The 23,389-nt window shown below is 41.5% G+C and overlaps 1 protein-coding gene across 3 annotated transcripts in view; it reads left to right on the plus strand.

Moving 5' to 3' along the window:
• SNX18 (sorting nexin 18) overlaps nt 1-23,389 on the plus strand; it is a 90,935-nt gene that overhangs the window by 20,446 nt on the left and 47,100 nt on the right. The window contains exon 2 of one of the 3 annotated variants that reach the window (XM_067730675.1): nt 4,288-7,030. The exons of the other annotated variants lie outside the window; for them this stretch is intronic. Coding sequence (XP_067586776.1) covers nt 4,288-4,541 — 254 coding nt within the window. The 3' untranslated portion in view covers nt 4,542-7,030. Of the gene's footprint in view, nt 1-4,287; nt 7,031-23,389 lie in introns of those variants that run through there. 3 annotated transcript variants of the gene reach the window in all.

The following is a 23,389-nucleotide window of genomic DNA, read 5'->3' on the forward strand; positions in this document are numbered from 1 at the left end:
CAACTAAGCCCGTGTGCCACAACTACTGAGCCTGCGCTCTAGAGCCCACGCACCACAACTACTGAGCCCGCGCGCCTAGAGCCCGTGCCCCGCAACAAGAGAAGCCACCGCAATGAGAAGACCGCGCACCGCAATGAAGAGTAGCCCCTGCTCGCCACAACTAGAGAAAGCCTGCGCGCAGCAACAAAGACCCAGTGCAGCCCCCCCCCCCCAAAAAAGTATACTGCTATCAGCCTGTTTTATTGTTAATCATTTTTGTTCTGAAGGTGGATCTGGGGGAATATCAGTTTAGCTACATTTTAGTTAAAAGAGGTTGTTGCTGTTGTTATTTTAAAACTTGCTCTAAATTCGTGGGTCCCGTTTTGTGGAGACGTGATCTTCTTTGATTACACCTAGCACTCACTCTTCTACCAGAGTTTGTACATTCATAGAATGCTGTTTGATACATATGCTGCCTTGTATAGCTTTTTAATGGTTTCAGGCATGTAAATCTTGTCACATCAAAAAATAGTCCCTAAGATAGGAAGTATGTCTCTTCTTAAAAAACCTATCTTATATCTCCTCCTATTTCCTTGCTACTTGCAATCCTGATGCATTATGCTAATGGATTTGAATTGCATTAAGTGCGTTAACCCAAAATTCCAAGTAAAATTGGCCTTTGGGTGCTTACTCTCCTCAGTATTTTTTTCTGTCCTTCCTAGTTTGCAAAATAATTTTTTGCTGGGATGTCCAACTGCACTAGAGCAAACAAAGGCAAAGCCCATCCAGGGGTTGTATGTTACTATTTTTGGTGGTAGTTCTTAATTTATATAACTTTCCAGTAAGATCTAAGTCGGGGGGGAGAGAGGCAGGGGAAGAGAGGCCCCCCTCCCCCATGTAGGTCTGAGCTTACATTTTCAAAATAATGAAATATGTACTGCTTTTTCGATGTTTTGTGGCATCCTAATCATATGTTACAAAGATAAGAAAATCAGACATCTTATAAATATTAAAATCAGACATCTTATAAATATTAAAAGGCTTTGCAGGTACAATTAGTGAATTGAATGAGGTTCGTAAGATTCCAGAGGGAAATTTTCAAAACCTATATGGTTTATTTTACATACTCACAAGGTCTTCTGACTTGCATGTCAGAATAAAAGTCCGGGACTTGCAAGGAAGGTGGGAAGGGAGAAGGGCAGTGCGGGAGCCCCAGCTCTGGGGCAGGGGGTGGGGAGGCCTGGGGTCAAGGGGAGGAGAGGAGATAGCTGATCCTCAGTGGCCCAGCCCTTATCCCCTGCACCCTGTTCACCAGCGCCCACCTTGCTTTTTTGCCTATTCAGGCTCCAGTTTCTTTTCTGAATATTTGTAGTGTTTGCTTTGAAGTCATTGTACACTCAGATCCCATCTCCTCTGCCTCTTACTGGGTTACCGCTGACTTTGAGGCTCGAAGAGGTTGGGTGGCTTTCTCAGTTCCCTTGTCATAAAATAGTAGCAATGTCTGTTGCAAAGTAGCAGCAGGGTGAGAGTTGGTACACGGAAAGTGCCTCGCCTATATTGTGACTATTTTTGGCTGCTACCATTTACTGTTATCTACGCCTGTTCCCTGCCTCTCGCCCTTCCTCCCCCCTTTGTCCACAGCACTGCCTGGCACGTAGCAGGCCCTCCGAGCATTTTCCCTTGTGACACGATCACGTTATCTTGGAGAAAGCCATATTCAGCTCCTATGCAGAATTCTGTGCTTTGTGGTCCTGTTTCACTTCATGTCATGGTTGTGTGCTTGTCCTCAGTGTGCTTTGCGAGGTGATTTCCTCGAGAGCTTCCGGAGGGTGGGGACTTGAACATTTCTTGTGAGTTTCTCCGTGTGCCAGCTCTGTGCTCTACACTAGACCCTCCATAAATGTTGGTAAAGCTGAGATTCTAGCCCCAGAGCCCAACTGTTTGGGGCTCTGTGTTATTTAGTAAATAAACTTATAGTTGGGAGAAAAGTGAGTCTTAAATTCTCGGCTCCTTTAGTATGTACACTCAGAAAGCTTAAAGGTGTCAAATGCCAAAAGGCCTTCAGACCTTGCAGAGATTTAATACTTGTACCGTGTCCAGGAGTTTTGAAAATGTATGCCGATGTGATTCAAGTTGTGAAAACTTCAGTCTTGTTCATTTGTAAGTTGGTTTCATGGATGCATGTCTGCAGTCTGCAGTTCTGTGTAATAGAATGTCATTTCTGAGAATATGGCGATCTCATCTGGAGTCTGACAAGCTGCAGGTTCATTGACATTGGCACAGCTCAGGGCCAGGTTTCTGAGCTCCTCTGTGCTGGACTCTAGTGACTAGAACAAGTAATACCTGCAGCATATTCGCAGGACAGGCCACAGCTGCTGCACAGCTGCCCGGGGGTCTGCGGGAGCAGGGCGCCGGCGCCTGTCCTCTGTGTTCGCACGGTGGGCCCCGCACCTCGGCCCCGAATCACATGAACAGTCAGATCTCCTGAGACTTGGCTCTCTTGACTTCTTGTTCTCACTCTCAACCATTTGAAACATAAATTTCATATTCTCAGCCATCTTTTTGAAATATTTTTCTTTTCTTTTTTAGTTTTCTGTCTCATGCTTTCCTGGTCTCTTCAACTTCAATTTTTACACATAAACCGGGACAGGACACTTGTACAAATATAATGAACATAAGTTTGCTACAAAAAATTATTTTCTCTCTCTGAGGGGGAGCGCCCTTTCTCTGTTTAGTATTGAGACCACAAGCAGGCAGGTTTCACTGCTTCCCGAGTCCCGTCCGCCATGGGGAAAATGTTAACAGCGCTGTATTTTCAGGGCGATGGCTTCTTAGGGGAATGGGTCAGGGGTCTTCCTGTAGCTCTGCTAACACGAACGGCATCTCCGCTGTGTGGTCACAGGGGAAGCAGGGCATTTTCTCTACTCCAGGGCTCACCTGCTTTTCAGGTAAAGATCTTCTTTAGAATAAATAAATGAAAATATACATACATACATACGTAGCTATAACATTTGTTGTCGGTGGGTTTTAATTTCTCGGGTCTTTGAGCTGTGCCAAAAAAAAAAGACGCTGTTTAGGCTCTAAGCGCTGTATTTAATACTAGGTTTACTCTATATTATTTTGTAGATTTGAAGAAATTTAGATATAGGGCTTTTCCCCTGTGTATTGCACCATCAGCTAAAACTGAACATTTCCACAATAAAGTTGCTCAGCTTTCCCACTGCCTTCTAAACAGGCTACCTTTCCCCCCCTGTAGCATCACCATGTCCGCAGACCTCCAAGCCAGGTGTCCTAGACGTTTCTCTCTTTCATCATGGTTTAGTAGAATGGGTGCCACGTGGAGTCAGGTATTCTGGATTCTTGAGCTGGCTGTGCCCAAGTGATCTGAGCTTTATCATTTTTACGAATCCATGAATAGTCTTTATTTTTCCTACCCCCTAAGCATCCTCAGCCTTTTGTGTTTTCATATGACTATGCTTCTAGGGGAGGGTCTGCCCTCATGTGGCACCTGCCACAGAGACCGTGCTTTTCCCTCCTCCTTGCACACACCCTCTGGTGAGACATTTCTTGACTGGAGGCTATGACACCTTCTGGCTTCATTCCCAGATCATCACTAGGGCAGACTCAAAACTCACTGATCTTTACAGCTCCTAAAGAAAAGGAGGCGAGGGACTTCCCTGGCGGTCCAGTGGTTAGGACTCTGAGCTTCTAATGAAGCTCAGAGCACAGGTTTGATCCCTGGTTGGAGAACTAAGATCCCACATGCCACGTGGCCAAAAAAAAAAAAAAGAAAAGAAAGAAAAGGAGGCAAATTTTTACTTCACAGGGCCATTATGCTGCAGGTACGGGTCTCCTGATAGAATGTGGAGTCAAAACCAGGCATGCATGCAGTATTCTCCCCTTTATAAATGTCTCTCTTAATATATGCATATATAATGGTGTCACACCTTTTCTCTTAAGAATGTTAAAACTGCAAAGTTGCTTAGTTTGTCTTTTTAGGGACAATTCCTTGGAGTTTGATATCTGTCATTTATAGTTTCTCTGCCTGCAAGAGATGAAACATGCTATAGCTACTTGGTCAATGGCAAAAGCTGGTTTTGATAACTGAAGTTGCAGCAATGGAGGTGTTTTCAGGAACTTTACCAGATTTCTTCTTTTTTAATAAGTGATTATGGCCAACCCTTTAAACGCCAAAGGACTTTAAAATAGTTCAGGCAAGTATTTATAATGCCCAGCATTCTGTTTACTATGTAGCTGAACCACTGGGATACATACATATTTTTTAATTAATTTTTGTCTTAACTACAGGAGCTCTTACCAAAGTAAAGGAGAGTAGGCGACACGTGGAAGAAGGGAAGATGGAGATCCAAAAGGCTGATGGCATTCAGGATCGCTGTAACACTATTTCTTTTGCCACTTTGGCAGAAATTCACCACTTCCATCAAATTCGAGTAAGAGACTTTAAATCACAGATGCAGCATTTCTTACAACAACAAATAATATTTTTCCAAAAAGTGACGCAGAAGTTGGAAGAGGCTCTTCACAAATATGATAGTGTTTAATGACTGGAGGTTGGATTATGGACTTTTTTTCAGTTCAAGGATAATTTCTACAGCAGAATAAAAACTGCTATCAAAGAGCTATTGCCAACTGTCAGCAGTGGTACAAGGATGGTTTTGTGTTCAACTGAAACTCGGCTGAATATATAATTATGTAGGAAAGAAGCAGTTAATATGGTTATATAATAGAAACAGTACCACACATTGTAACTAAATTATACTATGTATGTCTACACTACCATTGTAACTTTTGGAATAATGATTATACTATTTGCCTTATTGCTTTTTGAAGTATGGGTATTTTAGTGCATACTTTGTAGACCTCAAAACCCATGAAGGGTCTCAAAGAAGCTGGCTGGATAAAAGCCTGCTGCGGATGCCTTTTTACTCTCACAGATTGGGATTACCTAAATTCAACTTATTCTCTGTTTACAAACTCCAACTAGAGCAGCTATGCGACTTTGTGCCTTTAGACTCTTGGTTTTTTCATTTCTCCACCCCCCCACCCCCTTTTTAAAGTAACCACAACTTTTCTGACTGAAAGAGTGAAAGGCCAGTGCACATAATGACAAACTGCTGGGAACCTCCTGTTGATGCTGGGGGTGGGGTGGGAGGATCAGCTGTCATCAGTTTGCCCAGCAGGTTTTGTCTCCTGATACATGCTGGTGAGCACAGTGGAGGGACACGCATGCTCATCTTTGGATGTGGTGTCTGTTAGGGAAGAAAACGGTGCCACTCTGTTCCCTTAGATGCTACAGTAGCATAGCCTCTTCACTCAAGTGTCCTGGAAACTTGGTGTGGAGATTTCATCGAACATGTCTTATAACCCAGAGAAGGAGTCTAATCAATTGGAGACACGAGCACAGAATCAGTGACAACACACACTCGGTTTTAATTCTAAGGAGGGTTTTCTTTTCTTTTCTTTTCTTTTTTTTAGCTTGAAGATTTTCTTTTAACATTCAGTGTAATTTTTGTTTTGTTTTGTTTTGTTACTGGATCTACACTGTTAACTGATGGAGACTCCACTGTGATTCACTCGTTTACTTATCAAAAACTTTTCAGGGATGTCTGTAAAATTCAGTGTTATACGTGATGAAAAGTAGTGTTGGTTGATCTAAGGAGGGACCAGAAATAATTTCTACTATTCCAAATGCTGACGGAAAAAAGTATTTGTTTTTGTTTCTGTTTTTAAGTATTGATAAGCCCCCAGAACATTTAACCTTAAAAATTACCTTAAGTATATTCTTTTATTATTATAAGGGAAATACGATGGCTGATAAATACCAAAACGATTCAAAAGCAGCTTAATTTAAAAAGCACAAAGAGATTCTGGTTAGAAATGCCAAAATCTCAATGTTTTTCTAGTTGCTGAGCTCAATAATGTGATTCTTGAGTTTACAGATTTAAAAACTGTCACTGAAAGGTTAAAGTATTTACTGTTTTTAATGAAGTCAAACTTATGCTGCCTCAGAAATCCCTGGGTATAAAAATGGTAACATAGAAGTAAAGAGGTCAGTCTGAAATGCTGGTGAGTCACATTGATTAAAGAAAAGGGTTAATTTGCAGATAGTCATACAAAGAGAAGGTTATTGAAATGATTACTCAACAGCACATTTACTCTAAAAAGTAATCTCACATGGGTTGAATTTTTAAGATCAGAGTATCATAATTTTGATCAAAATTTTATACCTTAGGTAACTTAGAGCCAGATTTAACATCATGTGGCTTCGTCTCTACTACCAACATGTGGAACTGTAACCAAATATATTGTTCTTTAAAAAATAACTTTCTCTTGTTGATTGCAAAATACAGTTCTATAAACAAAACCCATATATATATATGTGTGTGTATATATATATGTGTGTGTATATATATATATATATGTGTGTGTATATATATATATATATATAAATGTTAATTTTATTGCAGAAGTTTGGAGATTATAATGATAGCATTTAATTTAAGTTTGAGTCTGTATTGGACAAATAAGCACTATGCTTTTCAAATGATTGGAAAATCAGTTTTACTTGCCTCCTTTTTTGGCAGTGGTTTGATTTTGTTTGTTTGTTTAAGTAAAAATCACTAAACTTTGCAATGGTAGCATTGAAATTATCTGAGGTGTCTTGTATGATTGTGCTTTGGCCAGGGTGGACATAGCTTAAATTATAAAAACTAAAGATTAAAGAAAAAGGAAGTATAAGTTCATGCTGCCTATTTAGAAGAGAACTTTCATCCTTCATAACTATATAACATTATAATGCCACTGATTCATAAGGGGTTTAAATTAATTCTGTGGGGTAGGACACCGGAATTATTAGTGTTCATTTTCATCTAAGATCTTTATATCTCTAACGTTCTTGGTCCTATTGAAACATTTCAGTATACAAAAATACTGCAATGTTAATACCCAAGAGAAAAGCCATCATAATGTGTATGCTGGTCATTATGATCAGTGTGGTACAGTTTTTTAAAATAAACTATCATGCCCTTCATGCCATTATTTGTCTTTATTTCTATAATTTAAACTTCAGATATATGATGTATTTAGAACAGGAGGGCATGCACTTGAGCTTGGCTTTGCTATTTTAATTAGAGACAGAGTCGTTTATATGCTGCAAGTCTAATGCAGCGAGACTGGTTCTACAGCCGTGCATTGGAACCCTGTTTCTCTTCTAGGCTTTTGTATCTGAAGGTACAGTGTAAAGCTGGAATAAGGGAACACATTTGAAAATGAAACGGAAAGTCAGTGCTCCTTGGCTTGAATAGAGTCATAATTGGGATTTTCTTAGGCTTCACTGATACAGTTGTCTTAGATTTATTCATGACAATACAGCAGATTCTTAAATGCCGATTTTTAATTGTCTTGAATTTTGCTGCTGTTCTCATCATTAAGGACTTGAAAAAATGTTTTAGTCTCTCAAGTCAAGCATGTAAAGTTTATTGTATAAACTTTTAAATGTCATTCTTTCCTAAGTTCATTTTTTCTATTCATTTACTAAGCCATTTTTTCCATTTATGCCTTTATTTCCTCAGAATCGAATACCATGTCTGATACTTTTAAAACCATAAGCATTATCCAGTTTTCTCATTTCCAACCTTATCTTTGGCTAACAGAACAAGTAAAACAGGATACTATTTATTTACAGGCTAAAAATCTTGAATATTGTTTTTTTCCTTCAAAATGTTACGATTAGTGCAGATCAGCCATGTTTATCTTTTAAAAATAAACAAAGGTTGCTTTATTTCTCAGCTTCAATGGAATATTATAATTATTTTTTCTCCAGTAGTCAAGGAGGCATTTATTTAATGTGAAAGACTTAAACAGAAAGATAGAAGAGTGAGTTCACTGTCTTAAGCTTCCATCTGCAGTTGCCATATAAATTGTTCATGAAATTCTGTAGTAAATTTGATTAATTTAAATCTATAAGCCATTTGGGTGGTCCCACTGAGTATCTGCTTATGTTAGTAACTTCAGTAACTATTGAGCTTATAGCAATAAATTGTGAGTGAGATGTTTTGAAATAATAGTTGTCGTGAGCCCAGCACCTGACGCATAGTAGGTACTTAAGGAAAGCACTTCACACGCTGTCTCCGTTGGAAACTGATGCTGTTGGCTGCCAGCTCAAACCAGCCTGATCCAGAATGTAAAGGGTCACGGGTGGGTACCGGAACCTGGCGAACCCCACACGGGGCCAAAAGTCCCATCTTTTGGGACTAAGTACTAAGAACAAGAACTAAGCTTGCCCTCTATGTGGGGCTTTTTAATTTGTCAATTTCTTTTCTTTATGGGTCTATTTTATTCTTTTCCTGTAGCTAGGCTTTCTCAGCACCTTCTAATACATCTAAAACGGCCAAGCCATCTTGCAGTTCATAAGTTTCCTTGGGCCAGTGGCGGACACCTGACCCAAGCTGGACAAATCAGCTGTGGCCTGGGATTAGGGGGTGGGGCATGAGAAGGAGAGGTTCTCTTAGAGGGTGTTTGAGGGAAGAAAGGAAACAGGACAGGAGCTAATGTCAAGTCAAAGGTTTAATTCCACTTGGTCAGGGTCAGAATCAGCCGTGACAAGTACCCCTTGGTCACAGGTTGCTTCTACCTACCGCGTGGAGCATTGTTAGAATTCTAACAATGCTCCACACGATAGGCTCTGGTGAGTCTGAGGCGGGTGGAGTAGATTTCTAGGCAGAGTACAGAAGGGTGCTATGCTAGGGGTCTGGGGGCAGGAACATGGAAAAACCCAGCTGAGGATTCACGTCTATCCCAGGCCTCTGAGTTGGTGGGCAGTTAATCTAGGATTGGATCATAGCTAAAGCCTTTCTAGGGATCATCAGTTCCTCCTACTTGGTCCTGACCCTAGGATGTCCCAATCCCATCATTCCAGTGGCAGAGATGGAGCTTCCAAAAGTGGCCTCTTTTATTAAAGGCAGTTCAACTTCTAAGAGGCTTAGAAACACACAAGGTGTGTGTATGGTATTCCTTTGCTGTGGGTCCCATCAGCCTATCTGGAAATGATTTCTAAGTTTGTAATGGTCAGACGCATCAGATCTTATTTTTCTAGTGGTTTAAATTTTCAGTCACTCGAGGAAATGGCTTTCAGGACTTAACTAACTGCTGAGTTGCTGGACTTCTCTGTGAGCATAGTGGGGAAGCTGACCCAGCATATCAGTGAGAAAGGCAACACATTGGAGCCAGGGGTCATATTCTAGCTTGTCTACTCTCTGAATGACCTCAGGCAACTCACCAACCCATCTCTGAGCCTCAGTTTCCTCATTTGTATGATAGGCCTACTTAGGTTTTATTAGAGAGTATTAGATTAACTAGTATGTACAGTCCTTAACTATTTGGCAGTACTCCCTCTCTGAATAACCATAGGAAGTGATAAAAATTCCAGAAGTAGGTACTTAATAAATGATAGCAATGTTCCCAAGCGTTGTGTGATCTTGAGCTAGTCACTTAATCTCTCTGAGCCAGTTTTCTATCCATAGTGGGATAGAGTATCTGCTTCTCAGAAATACTGCAAGAATTGAATGACATATGAAACGCCCTGAGCCCAATGCATGGCAAGAGTAAGAACAATAAAGATCCCCTGTGATTACGTGAGAAGGGATGAGATGAAGGGTTTAAATAATAAGAACTTCACATCAGCTGTAAGGAATCCACGCTCCAGTCCCCGTCAGGCGGGAGGTCCCACTGTCAGCCACGGCGCTCTCACCTTGGCACCTGTCTTGGCCAGCTCTCCCCATCCAGCCCGGCCTCAGGTCCAAACCCCCATCCTGGTTCCAGAACCCTGGCACAGCATCCTTGCATATTCTGACTCGAAGCCTAATTCACTGCTGCTCAGACCAACCAAGTTTCTCCTGCTGGGGTGGGCAGGGGCTCAGCTCTCCAGAGATCAGCCCTTTTCCATAAGGCTCCCAACCTGCTCTTAAAGAGTTTAAATACCAGTATGTTCAGGAAGTTGTTTTCTACCAGAATATCTGAAGACAGCTTGGAATTCTGTTTTTGCTTACCAAATTAATAATGATTTTATTGACGTCTGCTGTCCTGTATTTGAACAAAAATACCCATGAGGAAAGCGAAACCTGTAATCCTGGGGAAATAGGCAGTTTTCTTAACATGTGGTGCTTTGTAATAGCTCCTATTCTAGAATCCATGGGAAGAAAATTTGACTTTTTAGGTACCCATGCTGACAGGTGATCCCATGATAAATTGCACAGTTATCTGAAGGATTAAAAACTGTAGGTGTCAATCATCTAAAAAAACCCCAAAGATCTTCAGATACCAATATAGAATTTTCCCAAGAAAAATTACATGACAAAAAGAAAAGGGCAGAATCATATTTTATATGCTACCCTTTGAATAAAAGAGAAAACAATTATGTTTGCTTATATATGCCTGGATTATTTCTAAAAGTAGAGACAAACAATTAGTAACAAGGTAACATTGTTTGCTTTGGGTTCTGGGAACTGGGCAGCAAGGGGTTAGGGGTGGGAGGGAGATTTTTATTTACATGCCTTTGTATATGTTTGAATTTGAATGATTGAATGTATTTTTTGTTTTAAAAATAAGGATAAATTTTAAAATTGACGGACTAGCCAAAAAAAAAAAAAAAAAGATATACAAAGGAGGATAGAGCCATAGCTCTGTGCCAGCGCCTCTGAGACCTGGAAGCAGGTTATCCAAACGTAGAACGAACGATCTCATGTAAACAGTGGACTCACAGTAGTGAGCAAATCAATCTTCATTGTGTTATTCCTTGTTGAAATCCAACAGCATTATTGGGCAGTGTACTGTTACCAGAATGGGTAAAGTTGACTGTCGAGAAATGTATGACCAAACCATAATCTTGTTTTCTGTGGTACAGGTTACTCTTTTTGTCTTCCTCCCTGCCCTGTGAAACCTTCCACAATGCTCTGATCCCTGTGTCTGGTCCCTTCTCTGCACCCCTGTCACTTCTGTGATGACATTTAGCAGCTAAGCACGCATGGATCCTGGGCTGAGATGGATTTCTTTTTCCTACCACTTAGATTTCAAGTGTGTATTCTGCTCTAGGTATGGTACTATAACTGGCCGTTACGTACATTATTTTATCTACAGAACTCAATTACAAAACCATTTTACAAACAAGGAAACTGAGGCTTCCAGACATTCCGTGACGGTCGCAACAGCCAGAAAGAGGCAGAGTTGGGATTTGAACCCAGGTCAACTAACCCCACAGCTTGGGTTACTCCTATTTGAGAACAGAGGCACAAGTGCTTGAGCCGAGGAGGAGGTGGCGGTGATATTCCTTCTGAGGACCAGCCCTGTCCCCTGTCCTCACTGCGTCGGGACCCGGCCGTGATCGAGGCCTGGGAAGTTAAGTGCAGGAGGACTGTGCTTGGAGAACAGGACCTCTGGGACTCGCCAGGTTTGCGAATCACACTAAATTGCATCTTATGAAAGAAAGGAAAGGCCAAAACTCTGCGTTCGCACCACCAGCACAAGCAGTGGGCCTTCTTGTGAGGGCTGTTTTCCACAAAGACAGACCTGTGTTCTGGTTCCAGGAGAACAGAGGTGTCGGCCGCAGGAGGACCGACTCTGCTCAGCCGCGGGCCTGCTTCCACGCAGCCCGTCCAATTCGAATCAGCACCTGGGCAGCAGGACCCACGGTCGCACGTCACTCCCTACCCAGCCCTTTGTGATCAGCCATCGTTTTGACTGTCAGATCCACATATGCCAGGTTGCTGCTGTGTGTTCTCCTTCAACACAACTGGCAGAGTTTGAAAGGCACAAGCTGAGCTCCAGGAATCAAGAGGAAAGCTGGCCTCCGAGTGGATGGCCAAGGGGGTCTCACAGGTCAAGACCAGGAACTCACCATCATGGAAGCTGTTGGGAGTCTGAAGCCCTAAATAAGATGAACAAGTCACCAGTTGCCATGCTGGTTCTTCCACTCCTTCAATACGAAAACTTTGAATGGAACCAGACCACATGCCTTCTGACCAGCACATCCTCACTCCTTTACTCTGTGGGAAACCAAATCATCATCAAAAGGTTGCTGTGAAAAAGGTAGTTACCCCAACATCAACACACCTTTGAGTCACTTACCTTCGAAAACTTGATGAAGCCATTGGTACAATAGAGATATCCTGGATGCTTATTCATTTGTTTGAACAAATATTTACTGAATGCCTATTTTCCAGGCACTGTTCTAGGCACTGGGAATACAGCAGTTAACAAAAACCATCCAAAATCCCTGCCCTCATGAATTTACATTCTAGTGGGGGAGACATAATAATCAAATGTATTAGTGAAATATAGGATATTTAGATGATTATAAGTGGCATGGAGAAAGAAAAAGTGGGGTTGGGAATGAGTCGTGAGAGGTGGGAGAATTTGTTATTTTAAATTATGGGTGGTCAGGACAGACCTCCCAACCTGAAGCAAAGACCTGAAGGACTTGAGAGTGAGCCCTGTGGATACGCAGGGGAAGAACATTCCAGAGCATCAACAGGGCCTCTCACTGTTGTGGCCTCTCCCGTTGCGGAGCACAGGCTCTGGACGCGCAGGCTCAGCGGCCATGGCTCACGGGCCCAGCCGCTCCGTGGCATGTGGGATCTTCCCGGACCGGGGCACGAACCCGCGTCCCCCGCATCAGCAGGCGGACTCCCAACCACTGCGCCACCAGGGAAGCCCTGTTGGGAGGACTTTGGCTTTTACTCTGAGTGAGATGGGAGCCAATGAAGGGTTTGAGGGGAAAAGAGCATGATCCGCCTCATGTTTTGACAGGGTAACTTAGCTGCTCGCTGGGGCCAGCAAAGGCAGAAGCAGAGAGACCAGTTAGGAGGCTTTGTGATAATCCAGACACACTGGGGGCCACAGTAAAATGGAGGCAGCGGAGGCTGAGGACAGTTGGGTTGAGTCTCCTGACCAGGGCGCCACATCCCCAGTACAGAGCTTAGCAAGCCCAGGAACAGTGTCTTCCTTGTTTCCTATGCCCCCATATGGCGGATGACCACCCCTTCTAATTAGATAACTGCTTACTCTATAATTTCACCATCTGCCTTGCTCTGATTTCAGAACCGTTCATCCTCCTTAGCATGGCTCTTCTATTAAGCATTGATTTTGTAACTCAGCTCTCAGAGAACACTCTTATTTAAGTCCCTAGGGGCCCCTCCATCACTGTCCCCAGGTATAAGAGCCTGACTAGAGGTCTGACACAGAAAATTGACTTCCATGATTCTGGGTGCATGCATCTGTATTACAGCAGTAGGTTGGCTATCCTGGTCACGGCCTGAGAATCTTGTCTCTCTCTTGGTACCGTGATGTCTGCCTGGTCACCATGGTGGCTACCTCTGACCAGTGCTGGTGTCTCCAACATAGGGGTTGAGGACCCAGCGCTTGCCTCTCCATCCACCCTGGGGACCTCCTAACTGCCTGGTCAGGATGCTGTCACGTGATATTTGCAAACTGAATTGACAAACTTTAACAGACTGTTCACAATTCTTTTGGATTCCTTCCCACTACGCAACTATGTGCAAACACTGAGTGCATTGCTCTTCATGGTTGGGCCTGCACCGTGCTCTGTGCTCTGCCCACCGGGTGCCCAGGGTGCCCCTGCAGTACCACTGTCTGTCCTTGGTGAGCCTTTTTACTGAAGCTTCCTTTGGCTCCCATTTGTTCCTTTGTCTTTTGTTTTCGTTTTTTACCATTGTTTGTCTTTTAATAAATATCTATACATGAGTTGATAAAACTTGAAGGGATTCCTGTCTCAGTCTCTCCTACTTTCATTTATGGTATTTTTTGACCCTGGTTTTACATTATCATCACTTGAGGAACTTTAAAAAGTGTTAAGAAGCCTGGACCCCACTCTAGACCAAATGAATCAGAATCTAGAGAGTGGGGCACAGGCTTCAGCCTGTTTTAAAAGCTCCCCAGATGATTTTGATGCACAACTTGACTTTCTTTCTTCCCGTCAACATAAACAGGGCCTGGCACCGGCAGGCTGTTGCAGCTTCTCATTCACCAAGGCACTCAAAGTTTCCCTCTACATGAGGTCTTACAGAGTCATAACCAGGGAAGGGATTGAAGGAAGAAAACCTTCATTATATAAATTCAAATCTCTGTTTCAGTTCCAGAACACATGCTCTGTCCTGAACTTTGAATGAATACATAATTTTATTTCATTGTATTTTGTATGTGTTAAAAGGAACGATCTGTTAAATATAAATGATTAAAATATACCACAAAATGGTTTTCCTTCTTTAATGCATCAGGGCTTTAAAGAACCAGAAGTGGCCCCAGCCTACCTGGGGCTGAGGGGCTTCGGCCTGGAGGGAAGAGGACAGGGCAGGGACTTCCAGGAGCCAGGTCTTCCTTTTCTGGCCCTGAGACGCTGATCCCTTCATTCTCTCCTGAAAAGAAGATGTTATGATTCTATGATGAAGGTGGGGAAACTGAGGTTCAGAGAATGTAAAAAAGCTAATTACGTAAAAGTCCTTGTGTAGGGTTTTAAAGTTTTCTGGTTTTTTCAGGTGCTACCCCACCCACATTGGACATCATACCAACTAGCCTTGTGTACGCTGTTTCCTCCCCCCGGACGGCCTTCCAAGTCTTCTTTGTCTGGCTGAATATCCCGCTTCTCCCCTGAGACCGGGTTCAGGCATTTCCTCCTGGCAGCTGTCCTGTCCCGCCTTCCCACCCTGACTTCCCGCATGAGAAGCTCCCTGTGCGAGGTACCCATGCTTTCCTCTGCTTTGCCATGTCTTGCACTTGGTATACTTCTCTTGCTGCTGCTTCTCTAGTCAGTGAGCTGCTTTTCTCTATATTTTCCAATGTTTAGCACAGTGCTTGGCATATTTATAGGTTGATGGTGAGAAGGAAATAAGACTGGGTGACCCCAAAGTCCTATAATCTCAGTGTTGTGTTCTATTTGCTATGCATTTATAATTTATTGACTGGAATCTCTTTGCTATATTTTCCCTCCCTTTTACTTTAAATTGATTGGCAAGCCCTCACGAAAGCAGAAAGAGAGGTTATCTCCCGCAGCTCTCTCTTTGAGGAAAGCCTAAAGTCTTCAACATCCGTGGTAATGATGCAATATTTTGTCAGGCTTTTATTAATGGGTGTTTAGGTGGTTTACAATTTGGGGGGGGGGGTAGTCACAAATGATGCTGCAGTGAGCTTCTTTAGTCATTGCATTAGTTTCCTATTTTGCTGTAACAAATTTATCGCAAACTTGGTGGCTTGAAACATAAATATATTACCTTACAGTTCTGGGGATCAGAAACCCAAAACAGATTTCATTGAGCTAAAATTAAGGTATCAGCTGGGCTGCATTTTTCTGTGGAGACTCTAGGGGAGAATCCTTTCTCTTGCCTTTTCCAGCTTCTAAAATTTGCTTCCTTCCTTGGCTCCCGACTCCCTTCCATTCTTCAAAACCAGCAAATGTTGATTGAGTCTTTCCCACACCAGCATCGAATCACTCCTACACTGACTGTGCTGCTGCCGCTCGTCCACATTTAAATGACCTCTGGGATTTCATTGGGCCTGTCTGGTATCATCCAGGAGCATCATATTAAGGTCAGCTGATTAGCAACCTTCATTCCATGTGCAGCCTTTATCACCTCCTGCCGTGAACATGAGCTATTCACAGGTACTCAGGTTCTGGGGATTAAATTGTAGGCATCTTTGGGTGACCATTGTTTACCTTACTACAGCTACATATCTTTGAACATTTGTATGACTGTCTTTGTGGAATAAATTAACTAGAAAAGAACTTGCAGGGCTGGGGGGAGCAGGGTGGGGGGAGAATGCACAAAAATTTTTAATTGCCTTCTTAAAGGTTTAGATTTCCCCTAGCATGCCCTTATTTCCCTCACCCTAACCAGTACTGGGTTTTTTTTTTTTTTGGCTGTGTGCCATGTGGCTTGTGGGATCTTAGTTCCCTGACCAGGGGTTGAACCTGGGCTCTTGGTAGTGAAAGCCTGGAGTCCTAACCACTGGACCGCCAGGGAATTCCCAAGGCCTGAATATTTTGTTTTAAATATTTGCCAATCCTATTGTTAAAAATCAATTAGTACTCCAGAATTTGAAAACTGAGCAAATCTGGCATGTGCATTGACATTAAGAAGCTGATGGGGAGTTCCCTGGTGGTGCAGTGGTTAAGAATCCACCTGCCAATGCAGGGGACACAGGTTCGAGCCCTGGTCTGGGAAGATCCCACATGCCACTGAGCAGCTAAGCCTGTGCGCCACAACTACTGAGCCTGCGCTCTAGAGCCTGTGAGCCACAACTACTGAGCCTGTATGCCACAACTACTGAAGCCCGCACACCTAGAGCGTGTGCTCTGCAACAAGAGAAGCCACTGCAGTGAGAAGCCTGTGCACTGCGTGAACAGTAGCCCCTGCTCGCCGCAACTAGAGAAAGCCTGTATGCAGCAACGAAGACCCAACACAGCCAACAAATAAAAAAAAATTTTTTAATGAAAAGAAGCTGATGGGACACAAAAGTGTTTTTGATCCAAAAGTTGATTGAGTTTGCATTTCAAAGGACTAATGCAGGTGTTTTTCATCTACTTCATCTTTGAAACTGTTTTGCTTAGGTTAATATTTAAATAATTTTGCATTCTCTAAGTACCATCAGTCAGTGAGTAAAGATGTGGCACAGAATCAATGGGAAGGGAAATACCCTATGATGGACATTTTCTTGCTAGCAATTCATAAAATAGGATCTGAAGCCATTGGTTTATTAATTAGTCCATTAGTATTTAATATACTCTTAATGCATGCCAGGTACTACCTGACTTCCAAGAATTTCCAAAACAGTAAAAAGGATAAGACACAAGTGCCAGTACATGGTAGGAGATTTGAGAATTGACTGTACTTGTGTAAAATTCATCCATTGCAATTTATATGATTTAACATTATAATAGATCACCTTTATTTTGGAAAACTTTATAATTTTACCTAAATAGTTAGATATTCAGGCAATATATCAATATTACATGCAGTTGCCAAAACTTTTGTTTCTTAAAAATTTGTTGTCTCAAAAAATAATCTAAAAACTTGATTTTCTAATATAAGCCGGTCACAAAAAGACAAATTCCAAATTATAGGAGGTACCTAGAGTAGTCAGATTCATAGAGACAGAAAGTAGAATGGTGGTTGCTGGGCTGGGGAGAGCGGGAAATAGGACTTGTTTAATGGTTATAGAGTTTCAGTTTTGCTAGATGAATAGAGTTCTGGAGAACAGCTGTAGAACAAGGGGAAGGTACTAAATACTACTAAACTGTACGCTCAAAAATTACCGAGACAGTAAATTTTATGTTATGTGTATTTTACCACAACTTTAAGAAATCTAAAAAATAGTTATCTACTAAGCAGTCATAGGAGAAATTTACTGCAAACATTTATTGAGTGCCAACTCTGTTGGGCACTTCCATGCATCACCTTGTTTAATCCTCCCAACAACCCTCTGTGGTAGGTATTAATTGATCTATTTCATAGGTGAAAATACTAAGTAACTTGCCCAAAGTCACACAAGCTGGGATTTGAGCCAGATTTATCTTTCTCCTGCACCCTCATGCCCAATAATTAAAGATGCGTGAGTGAGATGAAAGTGTTTTGCACTCTGAACACCATCCCAAATATTCTCTAAGGTAGACATGCCCATATTAAAAGTGACACAAGGACACAATTACTTAACTGGAATATAAAATTCCTAGAAACATTCACTGGCTTCCCCAGCTGAGGTTTATCTTACTAAACAATTAGGATTTTAATTCCCTTCCTTTCTTCCCTCCTTCCTTCTTTTCATTCTTTTTTTGTTTCAGTATTAGAGTAATGTCTACATCACGGTCACACAGAGCAGTACAACCTATGTTGAGGTAACTTATCATTAAAGTTGCCCCTGCCCGTACCATTCTTTCATTCAGAGAGGGCTGGAAAGATCTGTAAGGGACAAAGGGCTTGCCCTGCCCATTCCTCCCCTAATGTGGGCCCTGGATGACATCACATAAAAAGTCATTTCCTGCTTGGTCCTTATCTCTAATTCTGACTAAATTATTAGCCTTACTTCCTTTACTTGTGTGTAATGGAATTTAGGAATAAAAGTAAAATCACTTCCTATTGGAGTTTACACTTAGGTCCCTTAAAGTTCATGTACTTGGATGCTTTTTTTGTCCCTGGGGACCATGAGATTGTGTGATGTAGAAAAAGAACAAGCCATTAAACATGACATGCTGAAATTCAGTGAGAATCATGGATTCCTTACTCATGAATCTGGAGCTGCCTCTCCCAAAGGGAGGCCGTGGCACCGAGTGACAAATCTCTGTGTGAAAGTATAAACCATCAAGCATCTTCCTTCAGGGTCCCTGTCCCATAAGGAGGGGTAGTGGTGCCCGAATTTGTGCTCTTCATTAGGAGACCAGGCTGCTTATTCAGTAGCCACTACCAAGAGGGTGGCCTCTAAGAAGTTTACATTCAATCAGTTATAAATGTCCATAGTTAGATGGCTCTATGATCAAGAGTCAAACTAGTAAATCAACCTTCACTGAAAACCGATCATCTCCTTTACCCCCTTTGATTATCAGAACTTTTCCCTTTGTCCCCCAAAACTTATTCATTCATTGTCAAATGCTGAAATAGGCTGCTTTTAATGCAACAAACAGAGAGTGACATTTGTTGGATAGAATTAATGGCCTTGAGAATGAAAATACTCAGGGTCTTTTGAATCTTGACTTTTAAATAGACCTTGTGTGTCTTTATTATTCCCCTTATCAACAGGAAGCAGATATACAAAGGAAAGAACCTGATACAAGGCAACAAGTTTTAAAATTTATATATTTTTTTCATCAGACCATGATTATTTGGGGAAGCTTAACATCCAGCTTGGATTTTTCTGAAATGAGGTTTTTGTTTTTCTGATGATAAAATTAATACATGATAAGTAATACCTGATAAGTATAAGTATTATAAAGACAATCGCTCCCATTTATTGAGCAGTTTTCCTTTACGGATGAAGCTCCCTGCTAAGTGCTTGGCAACAATGAGCTCATTCCATCCTGACGGCCCTGCGGGGTAGGCACTAATGTTACTCCATTTACTGGCAAAGGTGCTCAGGCACCATGAGTGAGGTAACTGGCCAGAGGGATTTAAATCCAGGTCATCTAACTCCAGAACCTGTGTGCTTAATGATAATAGAGTCTCTGGTGTTTCTTTCTGGCTTGTCTTCTAAAAATATTATAAAGGCAGAAAAATTTTGCATTAGATTTAAATATTCTTTATACCATTTGAGTAGAATGGTCATGAGAAAGGGAGTGATAAGAAAAGGGACCATCTCCTCTCCCCTGCCTTTTTAAAAAATATTTATTTATTTATTTATTTTTGGCTGTGTCAGGAGGTCTTAGTTGTGGCACGTGGGATCTTTCGTTGTGGTGCATGGGCTCCTCTCTAGTTGTGGCGTGTGGGCTTCTCTCTAGTTGTGGCACGTGAGCCTAGTTGCCCCGCGGCATGTGGGATCTTAGTTCCCTGACCAGGGATTGAACTCATGTCTCCTGCATTGGAAGGCAGATTCTTAACCCCTGGACCATCAGGGAAGTCCCTCCCCTGCCTTTTGGCTGCATGATCTCAGGCTAGGACTCCACCTGACGCTCCCCCTTTGTGATCCATGTCGAGGTAGCTCTAACCCTGGCAGGGCTGGTTTGACCTTTTAGGAGACCCCTTGCAAGTCCACTCCTACAGTTTCCCCCATGATTTTTATGGGTCTGATTCTTTATATTTCCCTTTCTGTTTGAAATAGCTTGAATAATTTCTCTTTTCTGGAGCTGAAGCCTGGACTTATGTGACATATCATATGCATATATAATTTTTATACTTGAAAGCAGATACAGGTTTACAAATTGCTTTTTTCAACTTACTGTTTTTTCATAACTCTTAACAAATTTTACAATTAAGTGTTTACTAGTTGTATGATATTCCTTCATATAAATGTAGCATCATTTATCTTCTATTCCTTTATTAATGGACATTTAGATTCTTTTCATATTTTTACACTTATAAATGAGTACTTTTTTTGACATAGTGCATTAGTTTTCTATTGCTGGTGTAACAGATGGCTATAGACCTGATGGCTTAACACAACACAAACTTACCTTGAAGTCTGGGAAGCCAGAAGTCCAAAATGACCCTCACTGGGCTGAATTCTAGGTGTTGGCAGGACTGCATTCATGCTGGAGGTTCTAGGGGAGGATCTACTTCTTTGCCTTTTCCAGCTTCTTGAGGCTGCCCACATTCATTGGCTCCTGGACCCTTCCATCTTCAAAGACAGCAATGGCTGGTTGAATCCTTCTTACACTGCATAACTCTGACACTGACTCTCCTGTCCCCTTCTTTCACTTACAAGACCCTAGTGATCACACTGGGTCTACCTAGGTAATCTTTGATAATCTCTCTGTCTCAAAGTCATCTGATCAGCAACCTCAGTTCCACCTGCAGCCTGACTCCCTGCCATGTAACATAACATATTCACAGGTTCTAGGAATTAGGATGTGCGGGGACCATTTGGGAGAAACATGATTCCGCCTACCACGTGCAGTAATTCTGCCTTGAGGAGTCCATCCAGCAGAAAGAAGCAGAGATGCAGATAAAGGAAAATGTTAAAGCTTCTGACATGTCGAATATAATTGTACCAACTTACATCCCATTTACAAATTTAAAAAATTCCTATCTCATTCTCACCACAGTATTGCTAGCATGGAGTATTACTGTTCCTCAACGTCTTTCCAACATCGGAGATTAATAAATACAACACCCGCATGTGATAGAAAATTCAAACGCTACAAAAGAGTACACAGTGCAGAGTAAGTCTCCTGCTTACCTGTATCCTCCAGAGGCAACCACTGATGCCAGGTTTTTATATATCATTGTAGAGATATTCCATACATTTATAAGCACATGTGTAGATGTGTCCCTCCTTTTTACATAAATGGTAGTATACTATGCACGTTCTTCTGATCTCCTCATAGGTTTTTGAAATAGGATTGGTGTGGGTAAATAAATATACTATCTCTGATCTAGAAGTTCTATATGTTCTAAAATAGCCACAATTAAGATTTATTTTATTTTAGTGAATGATGGACCGTATAGAGACCCTCTCTTTTTTTACTTATAAGCATGAGTGCATTAGGATTCCGTTTTTTGTAGGTGCAAAGGCATACTGAAAGAAGTTCAGTCTCTAAAGAGATATGCAACTCCATTATTAGATCTTAATGTTGTGTTTACACTATGAAAATGGATGGTGTGTTCTGTAATAAGAAAACAGTAGCTGTTTCAAGCTCAGAGAAACTTATAGTGTAATGTATCAAAATGTGTAATAAAGCAGATTTTTCTACTATGAATTCATATTTTTATAAAGAATTATACTGTCACCACATCTAATAATCTCTTTCTGAAACTCTCTGTAGCATTCCCCAACTGTGGTTTGGAAGATAACAGTTGTGATGGAAAAAAACCTATTATCAAAGAAATTCAACACAGCTTCCTTATATTCAAATAATAATCAGTTATAAAACAGAGAGAAAAAATACAGCATTCACAATAGTAGCAAAAATTGAACACATAGGAAAAAACATTAAACACATAAAAATAAGCTATGAAGTTTTATGAGGCTATTACAGAGGGTGAATAAATGGAGAGATATAATTTTTTTTAAAGTATAGACTCTTAAAAATAATGCAACTTTCCTCTGGTCTCTACATTCAATATAAACACAATCAAAACTCCAGTAAATTTTTGAAGAAAATTATTAAAGTGATGCTAAACTTTATCTAGTAATTAAAGTGTGCTATCCTAGAGGAGTACAAAAGAAATTTCTTCGACTTCTAGATATCGAGCCTTATTATAAAATTACACTAATTACAATAGTATGATATGGAGACAGAACTAAACAGATCAATGGAACAGAATATGAAGTCTAGAAATAGATTTTAATTTTAAAGGAAACATGTAGATGCAAAAGAAGGTCCTCAAATCATTGCAGAAAAGATATCATTATTCATAAATAAATTGGGACCAATTTGCTTCCTGTTTGAAAAAAAACAAATTATAATCCTTAAAAAATTATAAATCCTTACGATCAGATTTATTTACAAAACATAAACCATCAACATTTAAGATGAACATTTATTGGAATGTTGTTATACTCTTGGGAAAAGAAATAATTTTGCTTCTCTAGTTTTCTTCTCTAGGATTTGACAAAACATTCCATTCCACCCCACACTCTTTCTTTAGATTTGTCAAACTTGGGCAAGTACAATCAAATTTTGCTGACTTGGGAACAAAGGTGACTTAGCCTTTTTTAAGCAGAAGCATGGATTTTATTGTGTGTGTGTGTGTGTGTGTGTGTGTGTGTGTATGGTGTGCTTTGGTCCTCAGGAATTGTGTGTGAGGACAAAGGTCACTGGGAAATGAACTAGAGTGAGGTTTTTCTGGCCCAGGAAAGGTTGGGGAAGAGTAGAGTGTGAAGGATCCTGTCGGAGCTGTATGTACAGTGAAGGCCAAACAGAGGGAGACCTGAAGCAGGCAGAGAGTATCATATAAATTTTGAAGTAGGCAGATTTAGGGCTTTCCCCAGCCCTAAACTGCCTTGGCTGGGAGATGAGGATGTTTCCCTTTGTTCTTATGAAAACGTCAGGGCAATGTGATGAACAAAAGGAAAGGCAGGGAAGAACAAAAGGAAGGTGCTGGGAGGATGTGTTTTGCTTTGCACTGCATGTCCTACTCTCTTTATAGAAACCAGAGCCACTTAAGTAGTTCACTCTAAACCACCAGAGTATCTGCTAATAGGCAAGTGAGTACAGACAAGATCACAGATTTAGCAGAAGCGGCTATTGGCTGTAAACAGAGTGGTGGCACCCTGGAGGATACTCGGGAAGTATCCCATGCTGGCCCAGCCTCTCAGAGCACCTTGGCACCCACTTCTTGCCTGGTGTCTTGGGGCTCCCTCCACGTCTGTGGAGGCCGCTGGGTGCCAGTTATGCCTGGGATCTCTGCGTGGAATATTCTGTGGAAGTGGGGAGTTGCTGCTGGACGGGAATGTTCGTCCCTGGGTTTGGGAACTTCTCCTGTGTGTAATGAGTGCCTTCCTCCCTAATGTACTATTTGCTTTTAAAGTTTCCTTAGAAACCATGCATATAATACTGAACTCACCCTTGGCCCCATCCTGACACATTTTTTGTGGAAGTCACAAGAACTCTTCTTTTTAATTGTGGCCTTTTGCTTCTCCCCGCATTCCCTCGGTCTCCAAAGTGTGACCATTCAAGAGGGCCAAGGCCTCATTTGTCAAGCCAAGATTTGTGTCTGTGCTCTTGGCAGGACTT

Source organism: Pseudorca crassidens, chromosome 3 (assembly GCF_039906515.1).
Source record: "Pseudorca crassidens isolate mPseCra1 chromosome 3, mPseCra1.hap1, whole genome shotgun sequence".
NCBI lineage: Eukaryota > Metazoa > Chordata > Mammalia > Artiodactyla > Delphinidae > Pseudorca > Pseudorca crassidens.